The 24,515-nt window shown below is 44.3% G+C and overlaps 2 protein-coding genes across 2 annotated transcripts; both read right to left on the bottom strand.

Moving 5' to 3' along the window:
• Positions 1-573: 573 nt before the first annotated feature.
• slc7a1a (solute carrier family 7 member 1a) lies at positions 574-13,942 on the bottom strand. Its single transcript, XM_076031605.1, has 13 exons — positions 13,779-13,942; positions 8,658-8,918; positions 8,169-8,351; positions 7,924-8,082; positions 7,648-7,825; positions 7,412-7,545; positions 6,416-6,638; positions 4,176-4,312; positions 3,751-3,853; positions 3,288-3,490; positions 3,023-3,174; positions 2,815-2,923; positions 574-2,720 (listed from the first exon to the last, which is right to left on the bottom strand). Exons 2-13 carry the CDS (start codon positions 8,842-8,844, stop codon positions 2,536-2,538), a joined length of 1,953 nt encoding a protein of 650 aa, XP_075887720.1. The 5' UTR covers positions 8,845-8,918; positions 13,779-13,942; the 3' UTR covers positions 574-2,535.
• A 535-nt stretch (positions 13,943-14,477) lies between these two features.
• paxbp1 (PAX3 and PAX7 binding protein 1) lies at positions 14,478-22,430 on the bottom strand. The gene is made up of 18 exons (XM_076031603.1): positions 21,964-22,430; positions 21,631-21,753; positions 21,295-21,504; positions 20,748-20,969; positions 20,542-20,642; positions 19,907-20,130; positions 19,374-19,563; positions 18,470-18,593; positions 17,818-17,920; positions 17,218-17,333; positions 16,936-17,135; positions 16,700-16,847; positions 16,481-16,602; positions 16,319-16,395; positions 16,164-16,230; positions 15,748-15,894; positions 15,482-15,636; positions 14,478-15,180 (listed from the first exon to the last, which is right to left on the bottom strand). Exons 1-18 carry the CDS (start codon positions 22,286-22,288, stop codon positions 15,060-15,062), a joined length of 2,775 nt encoding a protein of 924 aa, XP_075887718.1. The 5' UTR covers positions 22,289-22,430; the 3' UTR covers positions 14,478-15,059.
• Positions 22,431-24,515: the final 2,085 nt, after the last annotated feature.

Raw genomic sequence — 24,515 nt, 5'->3', positions numbered from 1 at the left:
ACGACCCAAATCAGGTATCGTAGCTTTACATTAAGCGAATCTCGTCTACCTAGCTTAAAGCTAAAAAATTAATAACATTTTAGCTTTAATAAGAGAGAAAGTGTTAATGTTTCTTGTGGACGTGTATCTGTAGGTGTAATGGTTTTCAGGCACCAGAGGTCTGCACCGATGAAATTAAAAAAAAAGAAAAAGGGGGGGGGGGGGGGGGGGAGAGAGAGAGAAAACAAACAACAAAAATGATTTTGTTTTTCCTTTTTTGATTACAGAAGGTTAAGAAGCAGGTTTTTAAAAATGTCTTTATTTGTATTTACCGTTTTTTTTTTTTTTTTTTTAAATTTAATAAACCATGCAAGTTTTGGCAAAACAAGTGCCCCAAGACAGATTTCCAAACACATAAACTGCGCCACTGTTCAAATTTGACAAGAAAACAAAACAAAAACAAAAAACACATTTACAAAAAAGGGTGTCAACTACTTAGGGGAATAATCACGGCTCAATGTGTACTGTATATATACTGTAGTTGTGTGGTAGTTGTAGTACTTTGCTGTCAATTACTAGATTTTTTAAAAAAAAAACTTTAATTATTGATGCTGCTTCATGTCAACATTTGATAGATATAAAGCCATTAGTCATTATCCTTTGTAGAAAAGTGTAATGAGAACAATCCATAGAACTTGGCATTATTTCACTTGCACAATGAAATGCCACAATATAAACAGTCCACGGTAATGGATTTAAAATTCCTAGTTGTGCAATTATTGCTGAATGCATAGTGAGGATACAGGGCACATTAAGGACATGCCTTTGAATTGACAACCCTGAGAATGAAGTGTCAAGTTTCCTCGAGTATGTAAACACAACATCACAATCTTATATCATAATATATACACAATCTTGATTGTACAGGTTTTACTTATATAAAACCAATTTTGCTGTGAAGGAAAAATTGAGTGCACCGAAAGAGCAACCAAGCTGACATCTGTTACTTCCACGTTGACTGGCAAAGTATCTAAAACCCACTGTAGATTAAACAGAAACACGGATGTATCATTGGAGAGCTGGAGTTCCTCTCTTGATACAACAATCTCATTAGAATTTAACAAAAAACTATTTTTAGTTTCAACTGCACACAATTTCTGTATACACAAAGTACAAAAAATATCTCGGGCAAAAGCATTTGTTTCATACAGCGGTGCCTCTTCCAATTCAGTAACCAGCAATGGTAGCCACAAACTATTCATTTGTGGAAGCAAAAATATTTAATTCTATCCCACAATTTAAAAAAAAAGTCTCGCTACAAATTACAATACCATGGCTACAATTTCCAAATTCATGACCTCATTTTTTTTTTTTTTTTTAGTTCCAAGGAGTTGCTAAATTATTAGTGTTGCCTGTCCAAGCTGAGTGTGTACTAAATATGAAGCAATTAAGAAGCTTGGGAGTCCTGTAAAAGGTGTGCTAAGAAAATGTAATAAAACAGTTTTGAAAGGAAGAGTTTGCAGAAAACGAAAAGAAAAAAAACAAAAAAACCCTACTGGTGTAAAAAAACAAACAAACAAAAAAAAAAACCCACAGCAACCAGCACTGTGAAATTGCACTTTGCAGAACTGCAGAACCTGAATTATTCATTAACAGATATTTGTCAACTGTTGTTGATTTTACTAGAAGTTCCAAATCAAACATGAGATTTCTTAGAAGCAGCGGTAAAATACAAAGCCATATACCTCCGAGCACATTACTAATATGAATCACAGCTTGAACAGTTGAAACTTGTCACTTTTTGTACTAAATGCCTTCCTCTGAATGTACAGTATGTGTCTCAGATTAAATAGTTAATCAAACACTTTTCATATCCCTCGATACCGGACTCAACACAGTCCCTTGAACTGCCGGATGACCTCACGGAAACTCCAAGATCAGGCTCAGACGTGCAGCTACAGGCCTGACGACCCCTGTCTCTTTAATAAATGAAGGTAACCTCTCAACGAGGAGCACTTTTTCACTGTTTTCTCCACTCCAACTTTTGTTTTTGAAGGGATAATTGAAAGAGAGGTTCGAACACAAGAAAAGTCGGCAGGTGGAAGACAATGAAGCACCATCGGTAACGTTTCTGTGCCAGTTCCGTTCTGACATTTTCACAGTCATGTAAAACGCCAGTAGTTCTTGAATTTTAACAGGTGGAAAAGAGAATATGTGTGTGTTCTGGTGCCTAGATTAAAGCTGTGGAATTCCACACCAGACAGCCCCGCTCCAAGAAGAATTAATCACAGCCCCATGGCGCTGACATGTTTTCTATCTCCACCATGAACCCACCTCCTCTCGGGCAGTCATGCAAAACGGAGCAGCTGAAGCTCAAGGCCAAAATAACAAAACATGGGAAAAAAAAGTCACTGGCAAAAAAAGGCTTCAGATATCCTGTAGATCTACCCCACAGCATGGCCACGGTATGAGTTTTTTTTCCAAGGAGAACCTGAGTCGCTCAGTCACATCAGCCCTTTTGCAGAGACTGGCAGAAAATATGTACAACATCACCCCCTATAGGTCACCATCGTCCTCTTCCTGGGTGACTAGTGGGTACTGGAAAAAGGCCTCCTTTTCCGGCGTGTTGGGTTCCGACCCGTGGTCTGGCTTGAGACTGGCCATCTCCGTGTCAGGAGAGGAGCGAGCCAAGGATGCCTCGGCACTGTGGTGGATGCCGTAGCTGAAGTAGATGATGAAACCTAAAGTGGTAAAAAGATCAGACACGGGCAAAGTTACGAATCTAACCTTCCCTGGCTGGCGTTAAGACGCTTGCATTTAACAAGGAGCTCCTACCAATCGCCATCCAGATGGCAAATCGTATCCACGTGCCTCTGTCCAGCTGCATCATGAGGTAAACGTTGACAAACATGCTGACGACCGGGAGGAAAGGCAGCAGCGGCACCTGGAATTTACATAATGAAAACTTAGAAGTCTGTCTGATGACTCAACAAATAGGTAAAATAAAACTGCAGCATTTTTTTGGAGGGGGGAGGAATTGAACCTTGAAGGAGAGTTTGGTCTTGCTCTCAGGCTGCCTCCAAATGATGAAAGTCAGCAGGAGACACACAGCGAAGATCAAGCTGAGGGCCGCGAGGTTCCACGCAGCAGTGCCTCCCTGCACGGCCAGTATACTGAACGCCAGGATGAGTGTCCCTGAAGGGAGAAGGGTTTATTTTTTCTGCATGTATTACTCTGTTTTCACAGAAGTCAATGTATAATTACTCTGCACCGGCAGAGCTAATGCAGTCTGGCAGTTTGGCACCTACCCATGAAAGAGACACAGACGTTGACGGTGAAACCGGACAGCACGGACGGCTCGGGGTTGTCGGGGAACATCACAGTCTGGAAGCTGAACCTCTCCTCCGCACCAGGCAGGAAGCCCATACTGGGGATGCTGATGTCGTCGCTCTGCTCCCCCTCCTCTGTGTCGGCCCTCTGATAGGCCTGGCTGCGATGCTCTGGCTGATACCTGATTTGGTTGAGCACAGAATTGAACATCTATTAAAATGAACACCCGTCCCAGTCAAGAGAGGTTGACAGAGTTAAGGAAATAAGATGTTACGGTGTAATCGGTGACTTTCGGCTGTTCAAAAATAATATTTATCCGTGACTTCTTACAAAAGAAATCAAACAAGTTAAATTTGTGCTTCACAAACATGAATTCTTCTCATGCATGTGTTCTCACAAATACTTTGGTGAAACCCTTATGTTACCAATATGCCTACTTACCGGAGCACAAGGACGCAGGCAGCCACTAATGTGTAGGCCAGCAGTGTCCCTATCGACATCAGGTCCACCAGGTCTTTCAGGTCAAACAGGAAGGCCATGATAGCTTCAATGAGAGGGGAAGGAAAGAGTTTTGGAGGGACGGGGGAAAACCTGGGATATGTACTGTATAGTTTTGCTGTATTAAAGCTGTATGAATTGAGTCAAGAACACTTTAGACATCATCAGCGTGTCGCTTCTGTATGAGCATTTACGTATAGCTCAGAGTGCTGCTGCACAGCAAGCAAAACTACCCCAAAAAAATGACAAATGTGCTTGCTAAGTGCAAAACACAAATACAATATAGCTCCTCGGAGCTCTGTGGCCTATGTTTTCAAAACTAACCCTTAAAATAAATACATAAAAAAATAATTGTCTTTCTGTCTTACCAGACATAACGCCGGCGGCCATGGTGGACGTTATGGGGGATTTTCTCTCACTGATGTGGGACAGGAAGGAGAAGAGAAGGCCGTCCCGAGCCATGGCGAAGATGATTCGAGGTAGGGGAAACATGGAACCCAACAGACTTTGGTAATAATGAGGGGGGGGGGGGCACATGTGAGAGGGCAATTACAGACGAACAAGAGAAGAATATGAGGGTGAGTGTGGCAGAAAGGGGAAGAATTAAATAGGGAACAGAGCTGTTCCGCAGGCTGGCTGCCTCTATGGTATATAATAATAATCATGTTATATAATAATATCTAACATGATATTGGACCAAATTCTGCTGTCAGCATGTACAGTACAGTTAAACCTCTTAAAAACACCAAATAATGTGGCTCCCCCATGCTGTTAGTTAGCTTCTCTTGGTTAAAAACCCATTCAGTTGCTTTGAATGGCAAGTGTTAACATTCCATCAAGAGACACCAGGATATTAGAAAAGAAAACCTCCCTGTATCCGAATGTATATGTGATAGAGAGGCAAAATACTGATGCACAAAGTCCATGTTAGAAGACACCTCAAAAAACGTAACCAGCTAGGAAGGAAAACATGCGCGAGACAGTGAACCCGTTTCATGCTGGCTGGTCTTAATGATAAGATGGACACCACAAGAACTAATATCATCATACTGGGTGCTCAGCTGAATTGTTTTGGGCTGTTTTGTTTTTTTCTCTGGCATGAAAAAATGTTCAGTTTGCTTTTAATTTTGGTCTGTGCTGCGCATCTAAGATTTCTCGTCATTGCAACATCAACATGTGCAACATACACATCACAGAACAACTAGAAGGGGGAACATTTTCTACTCAGTGTACCGTCTGTTCACAGTTTGTGTGACTATCGACAACATATTAGGTAGAACACTTAATTGCTTGTTAACAAAAATAACTTTCAGCCATTACATGGCAGCAGCTCAGTGCATTTAGGGACATAGAAAAGGTGGCAAAGACTCGCTAAAGTTTAAAGCAAGCATCAGACCGGGGCAGACAAAGGATTAAGGACTTTGAACGTTGTTGGAGCCAGACGGGCTGCTGGTCTGAGTGCGTCACAAACTGCTGGTCTACTGGGATTCTCATTGTGCGAAGGGAAATGCCTTGTTGATGTCAGAGGTCAGAATTATCAGACCAATTGAAGACCATATTAATGGTTTTCTTTCTCAGTACAACCATATTGATGAAGTAGGAATAATTATTTTCAACGTCTACATAGTCCTCTCACTCTCTGCTGTCTAAATCAGCTTTACAAAAGCCAATGTTGGCATTTATTTATTTTTGTTATCGGTCACATCGCCATCAGGCAACATTCAACACATATGCTGGATATTAAAACGTTGTCCTAATTTTACCCTGCCCTGGATTTAACTGTAAAATTGGTTAAAAGAGTGCAGAGTTTATTCAGAACCTGCGTTTTCCAGCCGCTGAGAGAGGAGAGTCCAGACATTTACAACTGAGCCAGCCTGGCTTAGCTGCTTAAAGGAGCTTCAGTGACGATGGAAAGCTGTTCCCCATACATGCGTGTTAGTGTCTCACCTGCACATGTCTCAGAGGTGAGAGTTGCAGTTAGCAGGATTTGGGCGCATCGCCAGCCACAGCCCAGATCACATGAGGTCAGAGTGGAAAAAGCACCGAAGCGGCTATTGGGCGAGGGTAGACCAGGTTATACAGAACCTACACTTAGACCCACAAGAAAGATACTGAGCAGAGACACAAGCTTGGAAATGCAGTACTGTTGATTTTCATGTCATGCTATACACAGTGCTGAACGATAGAAGCTAGAATGCAGGATTGTATCAAACAAAAATGTACTGCCCATAGTAGCAAATAGTTGAAATGAAAAAGCGATGTATTGCTTTTTAAATTCCCGATCAGATACAGTCACAAAAACAACATTCACAATTTGGTATTCCTGTTATACATTAGCAATACTAGAAAATTGCTGCGCATACATATTTATCAAACAGGCAGGTCATGGTGGCCCTAGATGACACGAGCTTACATAACCAAATGCATTGACTAAATATAGAATACATAAATATAATTTATGTTCAGTAAGGAATCTGTGCTTTAGAAAAAAATAAAAATATATACTTGTGTGTGTGTGTGTGTGTGTGTGTGCGTGTGTGTGCGCGCGCGCGCGGTGCGTAGAGAAATGCAATGTGCAAGCTCCAACAGAACACCACAGCAGTTATACCTTGTGGACAGAGCACACAGTGACCCTACAGCCACAGCGTATTTGGCTCCTCCCCATCCAACGTATTTAAAGGCTGACGGCAAGGGGCTGTTGCTGTCCAGTAAGTAGTACGGCATCATAAGGGTGAGGGCGGCGGACACCCCAAAGTAGGCGACGAAGCAGATGAGCAGTGATGAGACGATGCCGATGGGGATGGCCCTCTGGGGATTCTTCACCTCCTCACCTAGAGAGCATGAACGCTGGTTAAGTCTTTGCTTCTAGCTGTTCATAAATATCCATTGAGATTTCACTCTGAATGCAAAAAGCAGGCACACAAACATACATAGTTGCTTGTGTTTTCCTTCCTTTGTACATCCAAAACTGAAATACCCAACTGTTGCAGCTGCAGGCTATTACGCAACAGACTTCCTTGGAGCAAACACTGTCTTATTGTGCTGCAAAGGGTATGTGGTACACAACACTGCCTGCAAAGTCTCTCCTACGCAACCACGGATGACTGGCTTCACTGGTTGGCTCAGATAATTGGCCCTAAAGGAGTTCATGGGGTAGCAGAGTAGGTAGCCAGTGAGAATCCTCCAAAAGCAGGGGTGGGACCAGCTGGGAAGCCATGGAGGAAAATTCAAAGGAAAATTTGGTAATACTACCTCGCATATTAGAATTACAGAGAGCTTGAAGTTCCACGGCCATGTGCAGCCTCATATCATGTAATATGGCCTGTCATCTCCGTCAATATAGTTGGCGTTCTCTCAAGAGTAAATCTAGGCCAAATGCACTGAACTACTTCTTTTTTTTTCAAGTCTCAACATCCCTTACATAACACTCGTGCCTGTTTAGACTAGCCCGAGAGTGAAAGGGTCCCAGCTCCAGATTGAGTTACACAGCAGCCCACAGACCCAAATAACATTGCCATGAGGCAGTGGAAGGGGCCCAAGGAGCAGAACAAGGGTGAAACAGCGACAACAGAGGGAGCATTATCTGGTTACAGCCAGAACTGACCTGTGGTTGCGATGCAGTCAAATCCGACGAAGGCGTAGAAGCAGGTAGCGGCTCCCGACAGGACGCCGGAGAACCCAAACGGCATGAAGCCGCCCGTTCCTAAACTCTCTCTAGTTGGCAGCAGATCTGTTACACTGCAAAGACAAAAATAACAGAGGCCTGTAAGAATGCAGTCGCATCATATTCACCAAAGGAAACATTGTGGATAAAATACGTGGGTTTATTTATACTCTTACTTGTGGCTTGAGTTTGTTGTGTAATTGGCATATAGGATGTCTTCAGGCTTGATCTGCCAGTTCTTTATAGTGCCTTTGACCAAACCAGACACCACCATGAAGAATAAGACGAGGATGTTGATGCAGGTAAAAATCTTGTTGACCATGGCTGACTCCTTTACCCCAAAAGCCAGAAGTCCTATGAAGGGGAGACGTAAGAAATAGGTAAGAAATATATTTGCACCCACTGCAAACCAAAAGCATTCATATTGCAAAGAGGGGAAAACAAAGACCCACCTGTTAGTGTGATTATAATAAGCACGGCAAACATGTCTGGGTACTCTGCCAATATACCCGGGGCATTCATAGACATGTACTGTCTGCAGAAGTGCTCTATGCGCTGCCCTATCAGTTCGTCAAACGTGGCGCTCCAAGCCCGAGCCACACTGGATGTGCCTGGGATTCAGAAAGAGCCGGGGAAACGGTGGTTGGCTGCAAAGATCTTCAATATAATCAGAAAATAAAATAATTACCGTTCATACCAATAATGTAGGAGAGGATGAGGTTCCAGCCAGTGACGAAGGCCCAGATTTCCCCCACGGTCACATAGGAGTAAAGATACGCGGAGCCCGTCTTGGGAACACGAGCTCCAAACTCTGCATAGCAAAGACCAGCGAGCACTGAGGCCGCAGCTGCGATCAGGAAAGACAGCACAATGGCAGGACCTGGAGGAGACAAGTGGTACATTCAAGGTCACCTCAAGCTTTTCCAGCGATGATGTTTCTCTCTCCTGTCAGTGCTGTAAGTCCATTCTTTAACAAGGTCCACTCTCGAGAAAATGCAAGCTAAACCCTACAATTTGTGATGTCATCAAGGGCAACAATATATCTGAAAATGTAGCAAAAGCAGCAAAAGCAGATGTTTGCTTTTGTCTTGGTTGCCTAATTCCCATTTCTTTCTGGAGAGCTGGAGAGTTCTTTTTGGATTATTACTAGTATGGAAACTGAAGAGTTCGCAGTGGCCAATCTCACCTGAATTCACTCGTGCAACAGCACCAGCAAGCACGTAGACGCCAGCACCCAATGTGCTGCCAACACCCAGAGCCACCAGATCAAAAGTGTTGAGGCAGCGGGACAGATGGGAGTCCTCCGAGTTGCAGTCCACCACCTTCACCCTCAGCAGGCTCTTCCCAAAGCCCAGGATCTTCTTCAGCGCCATGGATGAACGTTAGATGGAAGACTGGGGTTCAGAGCTTGCTTGGGGGGAGGGAGGGGAGAGAGGTTGCACGCGCCCTGATGGGAGGATGGAAGCAGAAGATGGACGATGAGTGACAACATGAACAGACTTCTTGGCAAATAACAAGAAAAGGCCTGGAAATTAATGTGTCAATAGAACGACTATAAAGGGATTGCAGTCCTTTGGTATAAAAAGGCCCCATATTGTGCAAAATTTTATTTAACAACTTTTTATTCAGATTTATAACAGTATTAAATTTCTCCAGCCTGTCAGTAACCTCATCAAAAATGACGAAAGTCCATGCTTCGCACTCCATGGAAGACGCAGTGAAAGTCTTCCATGCCGGCTGAGGGGGCTCACAACTTCTTGAAAGTAGGGCAGCTTCCTGGGGACTTACGCAACGCAACCCAAATCCAAACTGTTTGACTCGTTGCCAAAAAATCCCCGGGCCTATAGGGATAATCAGCCTCGCTGCTGGATGCATTGCAGAAATATGTTACATAACACACTTGAAGTCAACGGAGAGAGGGCAGAGTGTTTGGAACAGACTGTATCAACACGTAGAGAATCAAGACGCCTCACAGAAATACTTTTCTTGAGAAACGGAGGCCTAAAAAAAAAGACTTGGCAAAGCTTAGGAAATTAGCCGTTTTTCCACCATGACTACGACTAAAAGGTTTTACTCAAAAGTCCCAGTAAATGTAGAATTCATGCTACCAGTGATCCCTACCAATAATATCATTCTAGCCGACAAACAAACTCCATAGCAACAAGAAAGAAAAACTAACAAAACTCATCCCATTTATTTTGCTGGCTTTGGTAGAAAGCACCTTCCTGAGCAAACTGTATATATATTCATTATATTAATTAAAAGCTCCAGCTTGTTGTGCAAAATACAAATTTGATCTTTAAATCATCAGCATTCTGGTCTTTAAACAAAGCTTCTTGAAAATGTGCAAGCCATGAAGATGCACCATGTCCACGAGTCCAGCCAACATTCTCCTGCACATTCCCGAGTGGTGAGCTCAGAGGGTTCTGCCTGACTTCTGCTACAGGGAAGAAATCTGGGGGGAATTATCAGAAAGTGGATAGAGGGGGGTGGGGGAGATTGAAACGAGGACACAGGTGTAAACAATCACCCATGGCAGAGTAACCCAGCTAGAGCGCTGACCAGTCGAACGCTCACGTGGTTAGTGCCAATGCCCATCATGTCACAAACCTCATGGAAAGTTCCAACAGGGGTGACCTAAGGTAGTGACTTCTTTCCAGAAAGTGGACATTTCAATGCTCAAATGTAACTTTGCTAAATTGGAAGGTGCAGCCTGTGCTCAACTGTTGATGAAAACCAGTCGTTCAGAGCAGCATCCATGTTTTATTTATCAGGGAAAAAGGGATGCCAACTATTTTGACGATCGCTGCGTAAGCAAGTGATTTGTGTGAAGAAGAGATTCCCGACGTTAGTCTCGGTAGCCAAGTATTACTGCACATTATGTACCACAGATATGAGCCATGAGAGAGAGAGCAGTGCTGAATGTCTGAGAAGAGACTCAGAAGCACTCGGAGGGGGAAAAGCACATGCAGGTGGCTACAAGTGAGAATGAACTGCTTGACCCTTTGCTGGCACAGCAAGTTGGGCAACTGCTGATTCAAATCTTCCTCCAGTAACATTCAATCAACGCTCTCACTCGTCTTTTTTGGGGTGGGGTGTGGGACCCTACACCCCCCCAAAAAAACAACTTAAAATCTGATTTATTTTTTTTTGGCATCTAAAAAAAACAAAAAACAAAAAACACAAGGAAATTCCAACCTCAGGTTAAGAACAGTTTTGCTGTTGTGGGTTACATGGAAAGGACAATAACCTTTGTTTGTATGGGAATAAGATCATTGCCTTACCTGTGTACGGATAGCCTTTACAATTGGAAAAATTAGACGGCAGGATTGAAGGACTCTATTTTCCTTTTGTCAACTATCCCCAAAGCCACTGTGAAGAGTGCCGTATGTTTTACTGCTGCCGCTCTGAAATAGAACCTAAGGAATCACATGGCTCAGCTATTCCAAGCAGCATGCAGAAGCACAGTCAAAATGTGACAGTAGCCTGGTGATATGGAAAACTTGTATATAAATATACTTAAATGTGTGTGCGTGTGTCTCTTTTAAAATAATATTCCTGGATGCTTGTTATCCCTGAATATATTATGTAATCCAACATATAGAGTGCAAAGCAACATTTTAGACCAACTGAATAAGTGTTTCTGCCCCCAAGCTGTGAGAATATGTACGAACTTGTTGACAGTGACGTTGCTCAACCTCTAGCACATTCACTTCTGGCTGCAGCCAGCATACTCTTGCCGCATTCCTCCCCTTCTTGCGACCTCGCTTTGTTTAAGTGCGCCGCCTTGCTCTTATCATTTACACAGCAAAGCCCAACTGAATAAGCACTGGCAGTATTAGCGATGGCAACGCCTTGCGTGCACACCCGTTCGGAACGCTCAGTCCCCTCCTGTACGGGTGTGCCCACGCGGTCACGGCCCACTTGTCAGTTTAAAAAGTGATTTAGCAGATGTCATGTGAAGACAACATAAGCACTGTGTGGGGCGGAGTGCAGAGCTGGAGGCGTCCCTGAGCTGAGGAGGGAGGTGTGATCCCTTAGAACCAATGAACAACATGAACATGACACTGCCTGACATTTAGAAGTCCTTTCCAGTGCGACTACACTCGAGGTGAATGGGCGAAGCTGCGCTCACTCTGCAGATGTGTATCTCCTAAAGGCAGAGGGAGGAGTGATACATTCCGCAAAAAAACATGTTCTGCTTGGTTTTCTTACAGTAGCACTCCTGTCCTGTCAACTGCTCCCTCTCCCTTTCAGACAGTCTGTGCGACAACGCTCAGTTCTGGGAAGGTTGCCATAACCACCCTTTGTGGCGTCACAAAGGGTGGTTATGGCAACGGTACAGGTTGAGGTTCCTGCAGTTATTGCAAAGGACTAAATAAGGTTCTTTTTGGACGGTCAAGTGAGCTCACACTGCTCTCAGGGATGACCCAAAAAAGGATCTGAAAGTGGGACATTACAGGACTTTTAAATGTAAAATATAATGAAATTGTAAGTATATAACAAGATGAACAAATGCAGATAAGGTTTTCTTATTCAGTGCTACTACATTCTGACAAATCTATGCATGTTTGTCTGTGGATCGTGGATCGTTGTCGCTCTACCTCCTGGTTAGTTAACTGAGCAGAGAGTTTGCTACGCCGCTGCTACAGCTGACTGCTGCACAGTCACACAAGGTTCCCATGCACCCGATAGGATCAGATAGGTCACATGTTTCGCCAACATGCCTGCACTGTTCAGTCAGTCAACACAGAGCTTGACCGACCGCCTTGTCATTTTAGGGATTTTAATGACTTTGGGGGTGGTGAGGGGTTGGTTGGTTGGTTGGTTGTTGACCTAACAAACATCTCAATTTCACAATATTAGAAAATAGGGAAAACATGAGCTTAATTGAATAAAGCAATGACAAGTAAATTTACTCAGTGTTATTTCTACAACTGCAGCTGAGTGAGTTTTTGTTTGGTTTGATAAACCTGTTCTCGCACAACAGAAAATGTACCAAATTACAATTTTAGTTTTTAATGTTCACTCCTTTAAATAAGTCACTTCATTTCTATGTAAACCCATCCAAGCTCACCTTAGTAGTGTTAACCAAGCTGCATGTGTACGCAGCCACTTCAAAATCCTTGTGCACAGAAGTGAGGAGCAGCAGCACATCAGTAAATGAGAACGGCTTCCACACACTCTTTCCATTGGGCTTTGTACCAAGTACCAGTCAGACACTTGACCTCGACTGACCCACTTTCATATCAGCTCAAATTAGATTGTAACCACCATGATCTAGAAGGTCAGTGCCGTTCACTGCCTCACTGAAATGATGCAACCTGTACCCTGGTGGTTTACTGCACTAATCCAACCGATGATGATGATGATGATGATGATGATGATGATGCACATCATTGCTTGAAAACATTAACATTTTATCATGGTATGTGACATTTAAAATGGACGTGCAATTGGATATAATTTGGATTTTTTTTTTTTTTTTGACTATCACAGTTCTGTGAAATGGGATATGGGCTACTGACGATGCCTCAATAAATGAAAATAGATAACCTCTGTTCATTTGGAGCCTTGCAGGTTTTGCTGGCCTTGAACCAAGAGTTGCTCAGCTGAGCAGTGGAATTGTAAAGTGCAGCTGTAGGATGTTGATTGGCCCATTTCCGGTCTTATTGTGAATGACAGTGACTTTCTGATGCGACTTTCTAGGCTCTTCGATTCAAACTGCGCATAATTGTTTCGCCGCTACCCACCACACACAATTCGTGGCGTCCTCGAGGCATCATCATCAAACTCATCACCGTGAGCCCCCCCACGGTGTCGCCCCTGCTTTTGTCCCTACGCATTCCAGCGACATTCTGGTCTCACGTTACAACGTTGCCGTTGCGCACAAAGCTGCAGTCGCTATAAACGGAATGATCCACGATCTGCTCAGCGCGGAGGCGAGGAGGATGCGCGGTGCGGGGCGCTGAGACGCGTTCGTCAGCTGTGTGAGGCGCTCATGCAGGAGGACACAAGCCAGGCTCGGTGGGCTGCGAGTTAAAATGGGGAGGGGAGGGAGGGTCTCTTCCAAACATGTGCTTCGCGGCGTGCTTGCTTGCTTGGCTTTTCGCACTCGTTCGACTTTGTCGCACGGGTTAAACCTCGCGTTCCACCCGCAGCGCGCCAGCTCGCACATGGCTCTTTGTCAGTCAGTGCGCCTCGCGGATCAACTGGCAGAAAAGTTCTTGACTACAGGTTGCATAACCGCTGGCACGCACGGCGACATACAGGATAATGCAGCGCAGCGCAGCGCGAGTTCCTTTACCTTCTTTGGCCTGCAGGAGCGCATGGATCAGGAGTCTGGACTCGCGCGATTCCTTCCGTTTGGGTCGGAAACTATAAAACTAAAGACATCAGGGCTGGTTCGGGTTCCAGCACGCGGTGCGCAGTAGTTGGTCTCAGTGGTGAGTGAATGGGTGGGTGGGTGGCCGCACGGTCTAAGTTTGGTGTCACCCTTTCACGCGGAGGAGGGCTTATAAAAAAACTGCCCGCCCATTCCTCACAGTAGCAAACCAAATCCCATTAAATCTGCCATGGAAATGTGACGTCACAAGATGTTAAACGTCCCTTATTTTGGAATATTCACTGACGGTCCTTCAACAGTGTGTCTCCAGCCAGTGAGTGTACGGAGGACACGTCCTTCCCTTCAGTCTTATGCTCGTTCTAGTCAGCAAAACCGCGCTTAAACTAGCAGCACAGCAAACTGGCCGCTTCTGACATACGGGGCACAAAATACCTTTCAAACATCAATGGCAGCACCATCAGCCAGATGTTTGTTCGGCACTCTGCCGTTTGACCGCCTTCCAAACAAGTATCAAGAGAGGACTACATATGTTTGAGTGGCTATTCTTCACTCACTCACACCCACACCCATTCTGAAAATATATTGAAATTTAAATTGCTAAATACCCTTCCCACTAAAAACCTTAATTGAAACTCAGTTGACAACGGTTATTCAAATGTATGTTTTTATTTCTCAGGCAAAACAAAACAAAAAAAAAACTAAAACAAAGTTCTATGTATCTAGTCACACAGCTCACCAGAACGGTGCGTAGCTGACGGGGATGAAGTGAGAAACGTGTGACAGCCACAGTCTGTTGCATTTTCCTTTTCCTCCACTTTTTTCTTTTTTTTCTTTTTTTTGGCACATTTTACATTAAAAGGGACACAAAAGACTCAACGGTGGTGAGGCAAGGTCTTTCTTTTTTTTTTTTTTTAAACAAAGAGTCAGGTTGAAAAACTGTCCGATTTGATCCGGTTACTCTCAATAAACAATGTAATTAAAAAATTGCCAGCATGTGTAAGTCCCACCTGATGCTTCATATGCCTGTAGCCTCATTTCCAACACTGGGCTTACTCTTAATGGCGAGACCTTTAACACCTTTCTATACATTATTCACAATATGTACAATATATACATATTTGCAATGTCTTTGACTTTTTTTATGAAGTAAAGGAACGAACAGACAAGTTTCACTGAAACGGTGATGACTCTGTGCTCAACAGGAAGAGGTGACATAAAAAGGTGGCTGTCGCCATGTTGTCTTTACGTCTTGGGTTCCAGAAGCTGCTTGATATCTTTGATGCCTTGCTCAGCTGCCACAGCCACGATGTGGTCCAGGGCATTCATGTGGCTCAGCATCTTCACAACCTCTTTCAACAGCTCCCTGAAAGCACACAAAAGAAAACATCTTAAACCCAACAAAACAAACAAAACCAAACCAGTTTGAACAATGTTAGCCATCACACCTGTTCAAACTAACTGTATTTCAGCAGACCAGAAGCAAAGGTGTTTGGATGGTAGTGCAAATGCCAATACAAAACAGTATGTGGCATAAGCACTCCTCACTGAGCTGCTGCTTAAAGCCTGACCCATACTTTGTTGTCCAGGCTCAGTGCCAGGCTATTCCTATGTTAGCAGGCTAGTCCTATGTTAGCAGGCAAGCTGAGAACAACAGAGCGTCTCACTTGGTGGTCCGCCGCTCAACATCAGACATCCCCAGACCGCTGCGGTGCAGTGTGTTGGCCAGGTGGGCGAGGTAGCGGCACAAGGGTTCCAGCTGGGGCAACGTCTGCTGGCCCTTCAGCCCAGAGAACCAGTGCGTTGGCAAACACCGAACCATCTGGAGAAGGAAAATGAATCTCTCGTGTTATATCTCCACTTGATTTTGTTGTTTTTGACAGTGATGTACAGGGCAGCACACTGTTGCAGGACTAGTGAGTTTGTTTCCTACCTTTTGGCATTTCTGGATGTTTTCCTCTGCAGTTTCTGTGGTCTGCAGTGCCGATAGGATGTATCTATTCAGAGTGCTGTCCAGAGCGAGGTCCTTCAGGCAAGGGATGGAGAGGATGCTCCCCCACAGCAGGATGTTGTCCAGCAGCTGCACGGGAAGCAAAGTCAGACTTTAGCGTCCCGACTGCAGCACACTTGTATTGCTTGTATGGTCTCACTTGCAGGACTAAATGTAAAATAATATTTTTTTTCTCTTTGTTGTTGCAAAACATCAGTCAGTGGAAATAGAATCATTCAGCTTAATTCTGGCATTTTGAAAATATTGCACAACTCAAGCAGCTCAAATCTAGAACCTGTGTAGAATAAAATGTAAATAAAATACAACTAACAATGTCACTAAACCTGCTCCACACATACCTTCACACAGGACCAGAACTGCCTCTGGTAGAACAGGTATGGACCGCCATTCTTGTTGTCAAAAACACTGCATAAAACATACAAACACACTTTTAATCCCCGCTTCAAAGCTTGAGCACAGACCAACTTTATCTTGTAGCCTTAGAGAAATATACTTTTTGGGGTAGAGTGGAAGGAAGACATCCTCATCTAGAGCCCGTCTGGTTCTCAGGACAATTGTTCTCAAGAGCTCCTGAGGAAGAGAAAGGAATTCAGGAAGCTTGTACTTTTGGTTGCAGCTCAGTGTGCTTGTACATGGACTTGAAGTTAGAAGGTACCTGTGTGTATCTGTTGTCGCCGTGCAGCACAGTAGGGTAACATTTCATCAGTCTGTGAATGAAATGAACAAACTGTGTGGTCTGACTGCTGGACAGCGGGTCCCAGACTTGCTCTGCCAAAACTGAAATGCACGCAGGGCAAATACATTAGTTTGCACAGCATAGCGTTTTCTCAATCAGTTATTGGCACGCTAGTGTCCACTCTGCACGTGTGGCTACCTGTGAGTTTGGACAGGATGACCTTCTCCACGATGGAGGGCAGCAGGCTGTTGTCCACGTCCCCCCTCTTCAAGGCGCTGTGCTCGTCGAAGCCGTAGAACAGCAGCGACTCGAACCAGACCATGTACTCAAAGTTTTCACACTGTGCCTGAACAGGAACAGGAACAAGACGGGGAGATGGATATCAGAATTGAACTAAGGAAAAATAAGCTGGAACCCTGATGGCTCTAGCGCACCTCGAGAGGGTTCCATGTGATCAGCTGCAGGCGGACCAGAGGATTGAAGAGTTTGGGCAAACACAGGCCGATGTAGGCGTCCCTGTAGCTGTCCGCAAAGTCTCTCCTCCACACCTCAAAATGGGATTTGATGTAGTCGAGAGAGTGGAAGTCTTCCACCGCATCCTCAAACACCTTTTTGCACTCTTTGACGATGCGATCTGCAATTGAGGAGAAAGACGTACTGGACGTGAGACTCGAGCGCGACAGTGACCTGGTTGCTGTGGATCGGCGTGCGCTCACCTCTCTCAGTGTCGAAGCTGGTGATGTCGGTGGATGTTTCCTCGTCGTCGGAGGACAGGCCTTCGTTGTGCTCAGCTCTCTTGCCGTTTTGCTCCCGAGCTTGTCGCCTTCGGGCTCTGTGCCAGACAATTACAGCGATGAATAAACTGTAACGCATTGTGATAACGGGCTTGGCGCCAAGTACAGAACCAGGCAGGTCAGGACTGCTTGGCCTCCTCTGAGAAACAGGCTATGATCAGAGCTGCGCTTGACACTGCAGATGCAGGTTTTGAAATCTTAGAACCGCTTGCAGGTCAAAATCTGATGTAGATTTTGAGGGGGCTGCCAGCTTGTACATGGACATTTGTGAGCACCCTCACCTTTTTCTCACCTCTGATAGAAAACAGAGACCTGACAGAGGGCTGCCCCTTAACGGACTATCAAGTTGACTTACTGTTGAAAATTGCAACTGACTAAAAATGCAAGAAACAGGCATCTGGCACCTCTAGAGTAATGTACGTGTGTAAAAAAAAAAAAAAACAATCATGGCTGAAATCGAGATTCGTAAAAATCCATTAACACCAAACAGAGAAAGAAAGAAGAAAGAAGTGAGCGTCGCACCGTCTGGCTTCTCGCTCTGCGATCCTCCTCTGCCGGCTGTGCTCCTGGTAGGCTGCACGGTCGCGACCAAACGAGTCCAGATTAGGAGCCATGACGGCTTTATCTGCAAGAGACAGGCGCCATGTGAGAACTAACGGAGCGATTTGGGCGACCCATCATCTCATCAGTAAGGACTATTCTAAATGTGGACGAATTATGAAAATTTAAAATTGTAAAATTAGCAAGCAGACACAGGTGGTGGTAATAGAGCGGGTCATTAATATGTGCATAGAGAAAAAGAAAAAAAAAACAAATCACACAATATTCGGTTAAATTCATTGTGACCTACCTGGCAGCTGTTTTGTACATTTACCAACAGATTTACTCTTTAGTGTCTCAATGCTCGAGCCGACTGACAAGCAGTCAGCTCTAGTGAAAGGCCCTGCCATTAAAGGGCTGCTGAGGAAGCCCCTCCAATAAACATGACCATGCTTGCACAAGTTCACTCACACAGTTAACCTTAAGCAACACTTGCAGGGGTAGGGGTGGGAGAAACAAGTCGAAACTGAAAACACACACACACACCCACACACACCCACACAGCCACAAACACACATAAAGAACTAACGAGGTCTGTTCGAATAAATCATAAAAACCTTCAAGATGGACTGACTTGAAAGGCTTGCAAACTCCGACGATTCATCTTTAATATCATCTTGTCGTCTCTGGACGAGTCGCGAGGCCCGTTGCCTTAGTAACTGGTGCATGGCAGCCTCCAGCTCCAGGACAGCAGGCACCTGAAAGATATGACGTCTTCTGTGACATCTGAGCCAAACAAGAGTGGGGCTCCGTGTCACTGGGGCGTCCCGCTGGAGGAAGGGGGGGGGGGAGAGAGGACCGCCAAAAGCACACATGTACACAACTGGGACCAAATTATTACTTGTGTTGGGTCTCACGTGTGGAAATGGCTTCATGTGCATTATTGTGATCTCAAAAATACAGACAACACATGTAATACAATGCCATTTGCGAGGTAAATAGATTATGCATGCTAAATTTCTTGTCAAAAACTTGCAACTTGTAATTTATTGGAGTCTAATCATTTAATTTTAAGTTAAATATTCTTTTGAGAAAGTGTGGATAACCAAAGTTGTTTGCAGGCCTGTCAATCCCATCTTCCCGCTGCTGTAGGAACAAGACTGAATTATTCTGTGTTGACATGCGTTTATTACAGCATTGTAGAAATGTTTTTTCCCTAATTTACTAAAGAATTATACTCATTTTTTAATTTAGATTCTTTATTTTCAGTAGATAAAATAGAGTATTTTTTACTTTATACCACCACATGCTAAAATATTGAAAAAAGAAGTTCTGGCACCGTGGCAGCACGGTGAACAGTCACTTATATTAGCATCAACACTTATTGTAAGCATTAACTAACACAACACAAAATGAGCCATTTCCGACAATTTTGTAGCAGATCCATTTTATTTATGGGGCTTTAGGTCCACAATTAGTGGTCAGAGATCACACAGACACAAAACAGCTAAGCAAACAGCAGAAAAGTTCTCCCTTACCTTTTCACTGAAACACTCAAGCAAGTCTCCAACATACCCTCGCATCTCTTGCAAGAATTTATATCGGTCTGCATTGTCAGTGGACGACCCCTCCAGCTGCTGTATGGTGCTCTCAGTGGCAGCTAGGTCGTCTTCGATCTGTTTGTAGCGCTTGACGTTTGCGTTGTGGCCTGCATGCATTTGTCGCAGCCTGCGTTCACACGACACACAGGGAAAGACAACAAGGCTCAATCAGACGAGGCCAGGGACAACGGTGCCAATTCAATCTTAATTACGTGAAAATAATTAAGAGAAAAACTGCATGGGCGAAAGTTGCCTTACCATTCAATGAAGCACACAAATGAAAACGTAATTACAATGGACAAGATGTTGTAAATGCTGCACTCCTGCAATAGTGTTGACTGAGAGCACTAATGCAACCTCATTAAGTCCCACAATGCCTCTGTCTTGTCTCTGTCTTTGAGGGCTTGCTCAACAAAGCTGAAGCAGCCGATTTGTTGTTAGGGGTTGACGCAGCTCATCACAGAACCTACCTGTCCTGCAGGCGTTTCTTTACCAGATCAAGGGATACCGGGGGTAGATCACCAACAGGGGCCCTGTAGTGAGTGGAGCCGTTGTCTGCTTGTCCTGCAGGTTTGCCTGGCTGGGCAGCCGCAGCGCTGTAGGTGAAGGGCATGCTGTACGAGGAGCCATAGGGCTGGCTGTCGTAGCTGTTCTGGTAGTAGACCATGCTCTCCTCAGGCTGGCTGCTCTGCACCTGGCCATTGCAAACAGGAACAAAAGCAATGCTGTTAGCCATACAATTCAAGCTGCAGCAAACTAAAAAGCAGCACACAAGACGAGATGTGAGAGAGCGAAGGCCTGATTCATCAGACTTCCTAGCGATGGTCCTGGCAGATTTCCCTCTGGTGTGAGAGAGGTGTCTCAGAGTGCTTTTTACCCCCTGAGACCGTATCTGTGCCCTTCACAACTGTCACAATGCAACTGTAGTACTATACTGCAGTACGATGCTCCAGGGCTGCAAAAAGATGCTCACTGAGTAAGTGTAGACTGCTGATTGGGTTAGCACTAGCAGCAACAGCGTGAAGATAACCATGTCTTAAATTAAATCTTTATTTTTTTATTTTTGTCCTCATGCATTAGACCTCTCAGATAAACAATCAGTTACCTGGGGTATACTGATGCCCTTCCTGATCTGTTCCTGCTCCCAGCGGCTCGATTCCTCATCCTGACCTGTATCCAGAGCCTCGTCATCGCTGCCCTCGATACCTGTTCATATCAAGTGGGCATTATGTTTTAAAGCAAACAAACAAACAAATAAAGCTGCATAGACTGATGTACTAAATCAGGTTAAAATGCATGGTGGTTTGGTACCTATCTCTTCTGCTATCTTCTGTCTCTGACTTTTAGTTCGGACTCCACTAAAGCGAATCCTCTTCTCTTCCTCGTCTTCGTCGTCGCTGACGCCTTCGTCTTCTCCCACCAGACGTTTCTTGGGAGCCTCTGTCTCCACCAGCGGGGCGTCACCGCCCAGCTCTCTTGCTAGTTGTCGCCGTTTTCTGGCTGCGTGGATGAAGGCGGCATCTGGGATCTCTCCTAGAGAATGAACAGAAAATAACTTATTCACTGTATTCTGTCTAGTTTTGCACAGTCTTTCAGGTTGCCGTGTACAGCATAGTATGTATTTAATTTGTAGCCTCCTAAGTGTAGAATAAGAACAATACTTGATACTTTTATGAAAGCAAGACAATTTTTTTTTCGAATTAACAAACATTCTTTTTGTTGTTGTTGTTCCTATAGTTTTCTTGCTTTGTGCCTGTGAAGGTTCTCAGTCGCCCAGGTCAAGGTAGTATTTGAAGATTAAGTTGAGAAACTGGACCTATAGTTTTCTCCTGAACTGGCACCTGAGTTGTAGTGTTACCTGGTCTCAGGCTGCTCAGGGAGGATAGTGTGTTGAATGCGGCCCCGTTGTCTTTCCGGGAGGTGCGACTCTGTGCCCGTCCACCTTGAGCCCTTGCTTCTGCATCATGGTCATCAGCACTGTCCACCTCCATTTCTTCTTCCCCCTGGTCACTGCTTCCTTTGCTTGCCACCTCCTCCTTGATGGTGACTGCAGGCTGAGGCGACGCATCTAGAAAAACAAGATTGTGAATGATCAGTCAAATTTAATGGGCGCACACACACAAATGTGCTTTGACACATATTGTCTACTTTAAGGTCATGTGGTGGCAGATTAAGGTATGAACTGCTTTTAAACCTGATTTGATCTCCTGTTTAACACTCCCGGACTTCTCCAGGTCCTCCTTGTATTCCCGCTTCAGCTGCTTGACGATCTTCTTGCTGTGATTGGACTTCCTCACTCTGAACACCTCGGAGTCCTCTGTTTACAAAATAGACCGTGCAGAAGAAAATAAGTGGTAAATGTGGTCTGTTACACGAAATACACAAGAAATAGAAATCGCCTTAGGTCAAAACGGATACGTTAAAACAGACTAGCCTGCAGTTCTGACACCAAATCTTGACATTTACTCTGAGCGCAGTGGCGTTTACCGGCAGGCTAAGCTAAGTTAGCCCCGGTACGCAAAGTTACCTTCTTCGTCGTCGAAGCTTAGCAGGCTCGCTTTGGCGGGGACGGGCACCGCTGCGATATCTTTGCCCTTCTTGACTTTCTTGACAGTTTTGAAAGTGGGGGCGTTTGCCAGGAAGCCGTTGCTCAGATGATTGTCCGCATTGCCAGCTGCCGTCGTGCCGCCGCTGGTAGAAGTCTCCATGAACGGGATCTCGTCCACCACAGGCCCAAAGAGTGTCGAAGCCAGCGGCGGCTGCGGCGGTAGCTGCTGCTGCTTCTCCTCATGGTCCTCCTCGTCCGACTCATTTCTCCGCCGGAAGTTGGCTCGTTTAGCCTTTTTGAACATTTTGTCTATATGTTAAAGGCAATAGTCCATGCTCAGATGAAAAAAGACCTCCTACTACAGTGCTCGATGCCAAACTAGCGCACCCGCACATTTAGCGTCGACCATTTTCTCTCGCTGACAGTCTCTTCTTCGTCGCTTCTGTTGCGGCAGAAGGGCTGCATTGCGGTACACTGTCGCCCTCAGCTGTTTGAAAAGCTAATTGCAAGCCACTCACGCCACTCAGATATACATATGAAAAATAGATAGAGTCAACATGGGAGTGGTTACTTATGTTGTTATAGAGTAGTCTTGTCAAATTAGTTTTATTTTGCTTAATCATTTTTAATTTTTATAAAATGATCATCATTTTATTTCATATACCATTATTGTACATTTTCATTCATTTTAGGGAGCATCAATCTGACCATGCATGTTTAATTGAAATCAAACAGTGTATACAGCATATTTTAACACACACACACACACACACACAAACACACACATATATATATATATATATATATATATATATATATATATATATATATATATATATATATATATATATATATATATATATATATATATATATATTTTTTTTTTTGGTGTCATTATTGATAAAACTCTACTTGTAATCCTCCAGGTTTATAACTAGTGCTGCCTGTCAGATTTTGGTTATATTGTTTAATCTGATGCTCATTTCTCACTTTGACTGTGCAGATTGGTTGTCAAAGTGACGCGGGAACCATGGAAGCACTTTGGCCTGTATGACTATTGTATATTGACGTATTCAGTGTTATTATAAGATGTAGAAATCATTCCATTTCACTTTCACTCTAGCCTTTTATCTCTCCACTATACCGCTCAATTACCAACTCACCTGGCGAAACAAGATGTAGAAGATGAAAGCTTGCAAAATGGATAGTCTATTTCTAAAATTGCCTGACTGGCACAAGGCAGTATGGCGCTATGAATGGCACGTTAAACCCATTATGAGCCACGGAAGAGTGGTTAAGAACGTAGGCCTCTCCTGATGGGAATGGATAACGCGCAGCCTGGACTTTGACAACATTCAATCGCTCTTATAAACGGCAGACTTGTGAGCTGCCGTCTTAACAAGGTTCATTACACAGCCATTACTTGACACAGTGCAGTGTGCGTTGTGCCACTGATAATAACTGCTGAAATTAAAGTGTCACCGCCGATGAAGCCGGAGTGATACGTTGTGATTAATTAACATCAAGATGACCCCTTGCCATTGGAATTATAATTGGAAATAAATATCTTCCCATTAATGGCAGGAGCATTTCCATTTTAAAAGTCCACGAAGGCAGCCTCCTTCTCTCCCCGTCTACATTCATCATTATAACAGAAATATTTTTTGCTGTGGAGAGAGAGAGAGGGAGAGAGATAGATAGATAGATAGAGAAAGAGAGAGAGAGAGAGAGAGAGAGGGAGAGAGAGAGAGAGAGAGAGGGAGAGAGAGAGAGAGAGAGAGAGAGAGAGAGAGAGAGAGCACGGATATCCCACAGCCAATCTACTGCTGCTGCCAGTTGTAAACATTGTCTGGGTTTTTAATTCAGTTTTTAGTTCAGTTCATTCATTAAGTCTTTGTGATGATGTAAAAGTTAGGGAATAAATCAAATCACCTGGACAGGAAGCGGTGCAATTTGTGTGGAAATGGTTCTCATTTGAACTTTAAATCAGAGAATCTATGTTTTGCAGGATGAAGGTCTTTACGCTTTGAGTGCTTCTGTAGTAGTTGCTGTTCTCTCTTCTCACATTTCTAGCTTTGGTAAGAATTCAACTGGTCCTGAAATACATCCAGTCCTGGCAGAATCTGTGTTGCAGTCATGCAGGAATTTATTTTATTGTGTATATACCCAAACATTGGCTTATTAGTTTCACATCTGTTGTGTGAAGACCCCGTCTGGCAACAAGTTGTAACAAAGCTACATGTTTGAGGCAAAAATGCAAAATCCAGTGTAACAAGACTGAACTGGCAGAGTCTGTGATCAACCAGGCTTGTTAAATAGCAGCAGGGCCGATGAGGATGAGCGGGGGACGCCGATAGCGCCAGTGATTGAAGTAACAGCAGGTGTGTTAATTGGGTGAGGCACTGAGGCGGCGAGAGGAGGAGGAGCAGGAGGAGGAGATGACATCGGTGACAAAATGGTCCTCACATATCGAATGAGAGTCGAAACTGGTGCAGAATCAGGTGTCAAAATCATTAACGCCATCCACAGTG

The sequence above is a fragment of the Nelusetta ayraudi genome, unplaced genomic scaffold, assembly GCF_046127955.1.
Source record: "Nelusetta ayraudi isolate G7.1 ecotype Tasmania unplaced genomic scaffold, CSIRO-AGI_Nayr_v1 ptg000033l, whole genome shotgun sequence".
NCBI lineage: Eukaryota > Metazoa > Chordata > Actinopteri > Tetraodontiformes > Monacanthidae > Nelusetta > Nelusetta ayraudi.
This window is presented reverse-complemented; position numbering and strand designations above follow the sequence as displayed.

Coding starts and splice junctions, on each gene's coding strand:
- slc7a1a (XM_076031605.1), bottom strand. CDS start 8,844: ATGGCGCTGAAGAAGATCCTGGGCTTTGGGAAGAGCCTGCTGAGGGTG. Junction 7,546..7,647: donor ACAACAAACTCAAGCCACAA/GTAAGAGTATAA, acceptor TTGTCTTTGCAG/TGTAACAGATCTGCTGCCAA. Junction 2,924..3,022: donor AGACCAAACTCTCCTTCAAG/GTTCAATTCCTC, acceptor TGTAAATTCCAG/GTGCCGCTGCTGCCTTTCCT.
- paxbp1 (XM_076031603.1), bottom strand. CDS start 22,288: ATGTTCAAAAAGGCTAAACGAGCCAACTTCCGGCGGAGAAATGAGTCG. Junction 17,136..17,217: donor CAGCTTCGACACTGAGAGAG/GTGAGCGCACGC, acceptor CCTCAATTGCAG/ATCGCATCGTCAAAGAGTGC. Junction 16,396..16,480: donor GCGACAACAGATACACACAG/GTACCTTCTAAC, acceptor TCTCTTCCTCAG/GAGCTCTTGAGAACAATTGT.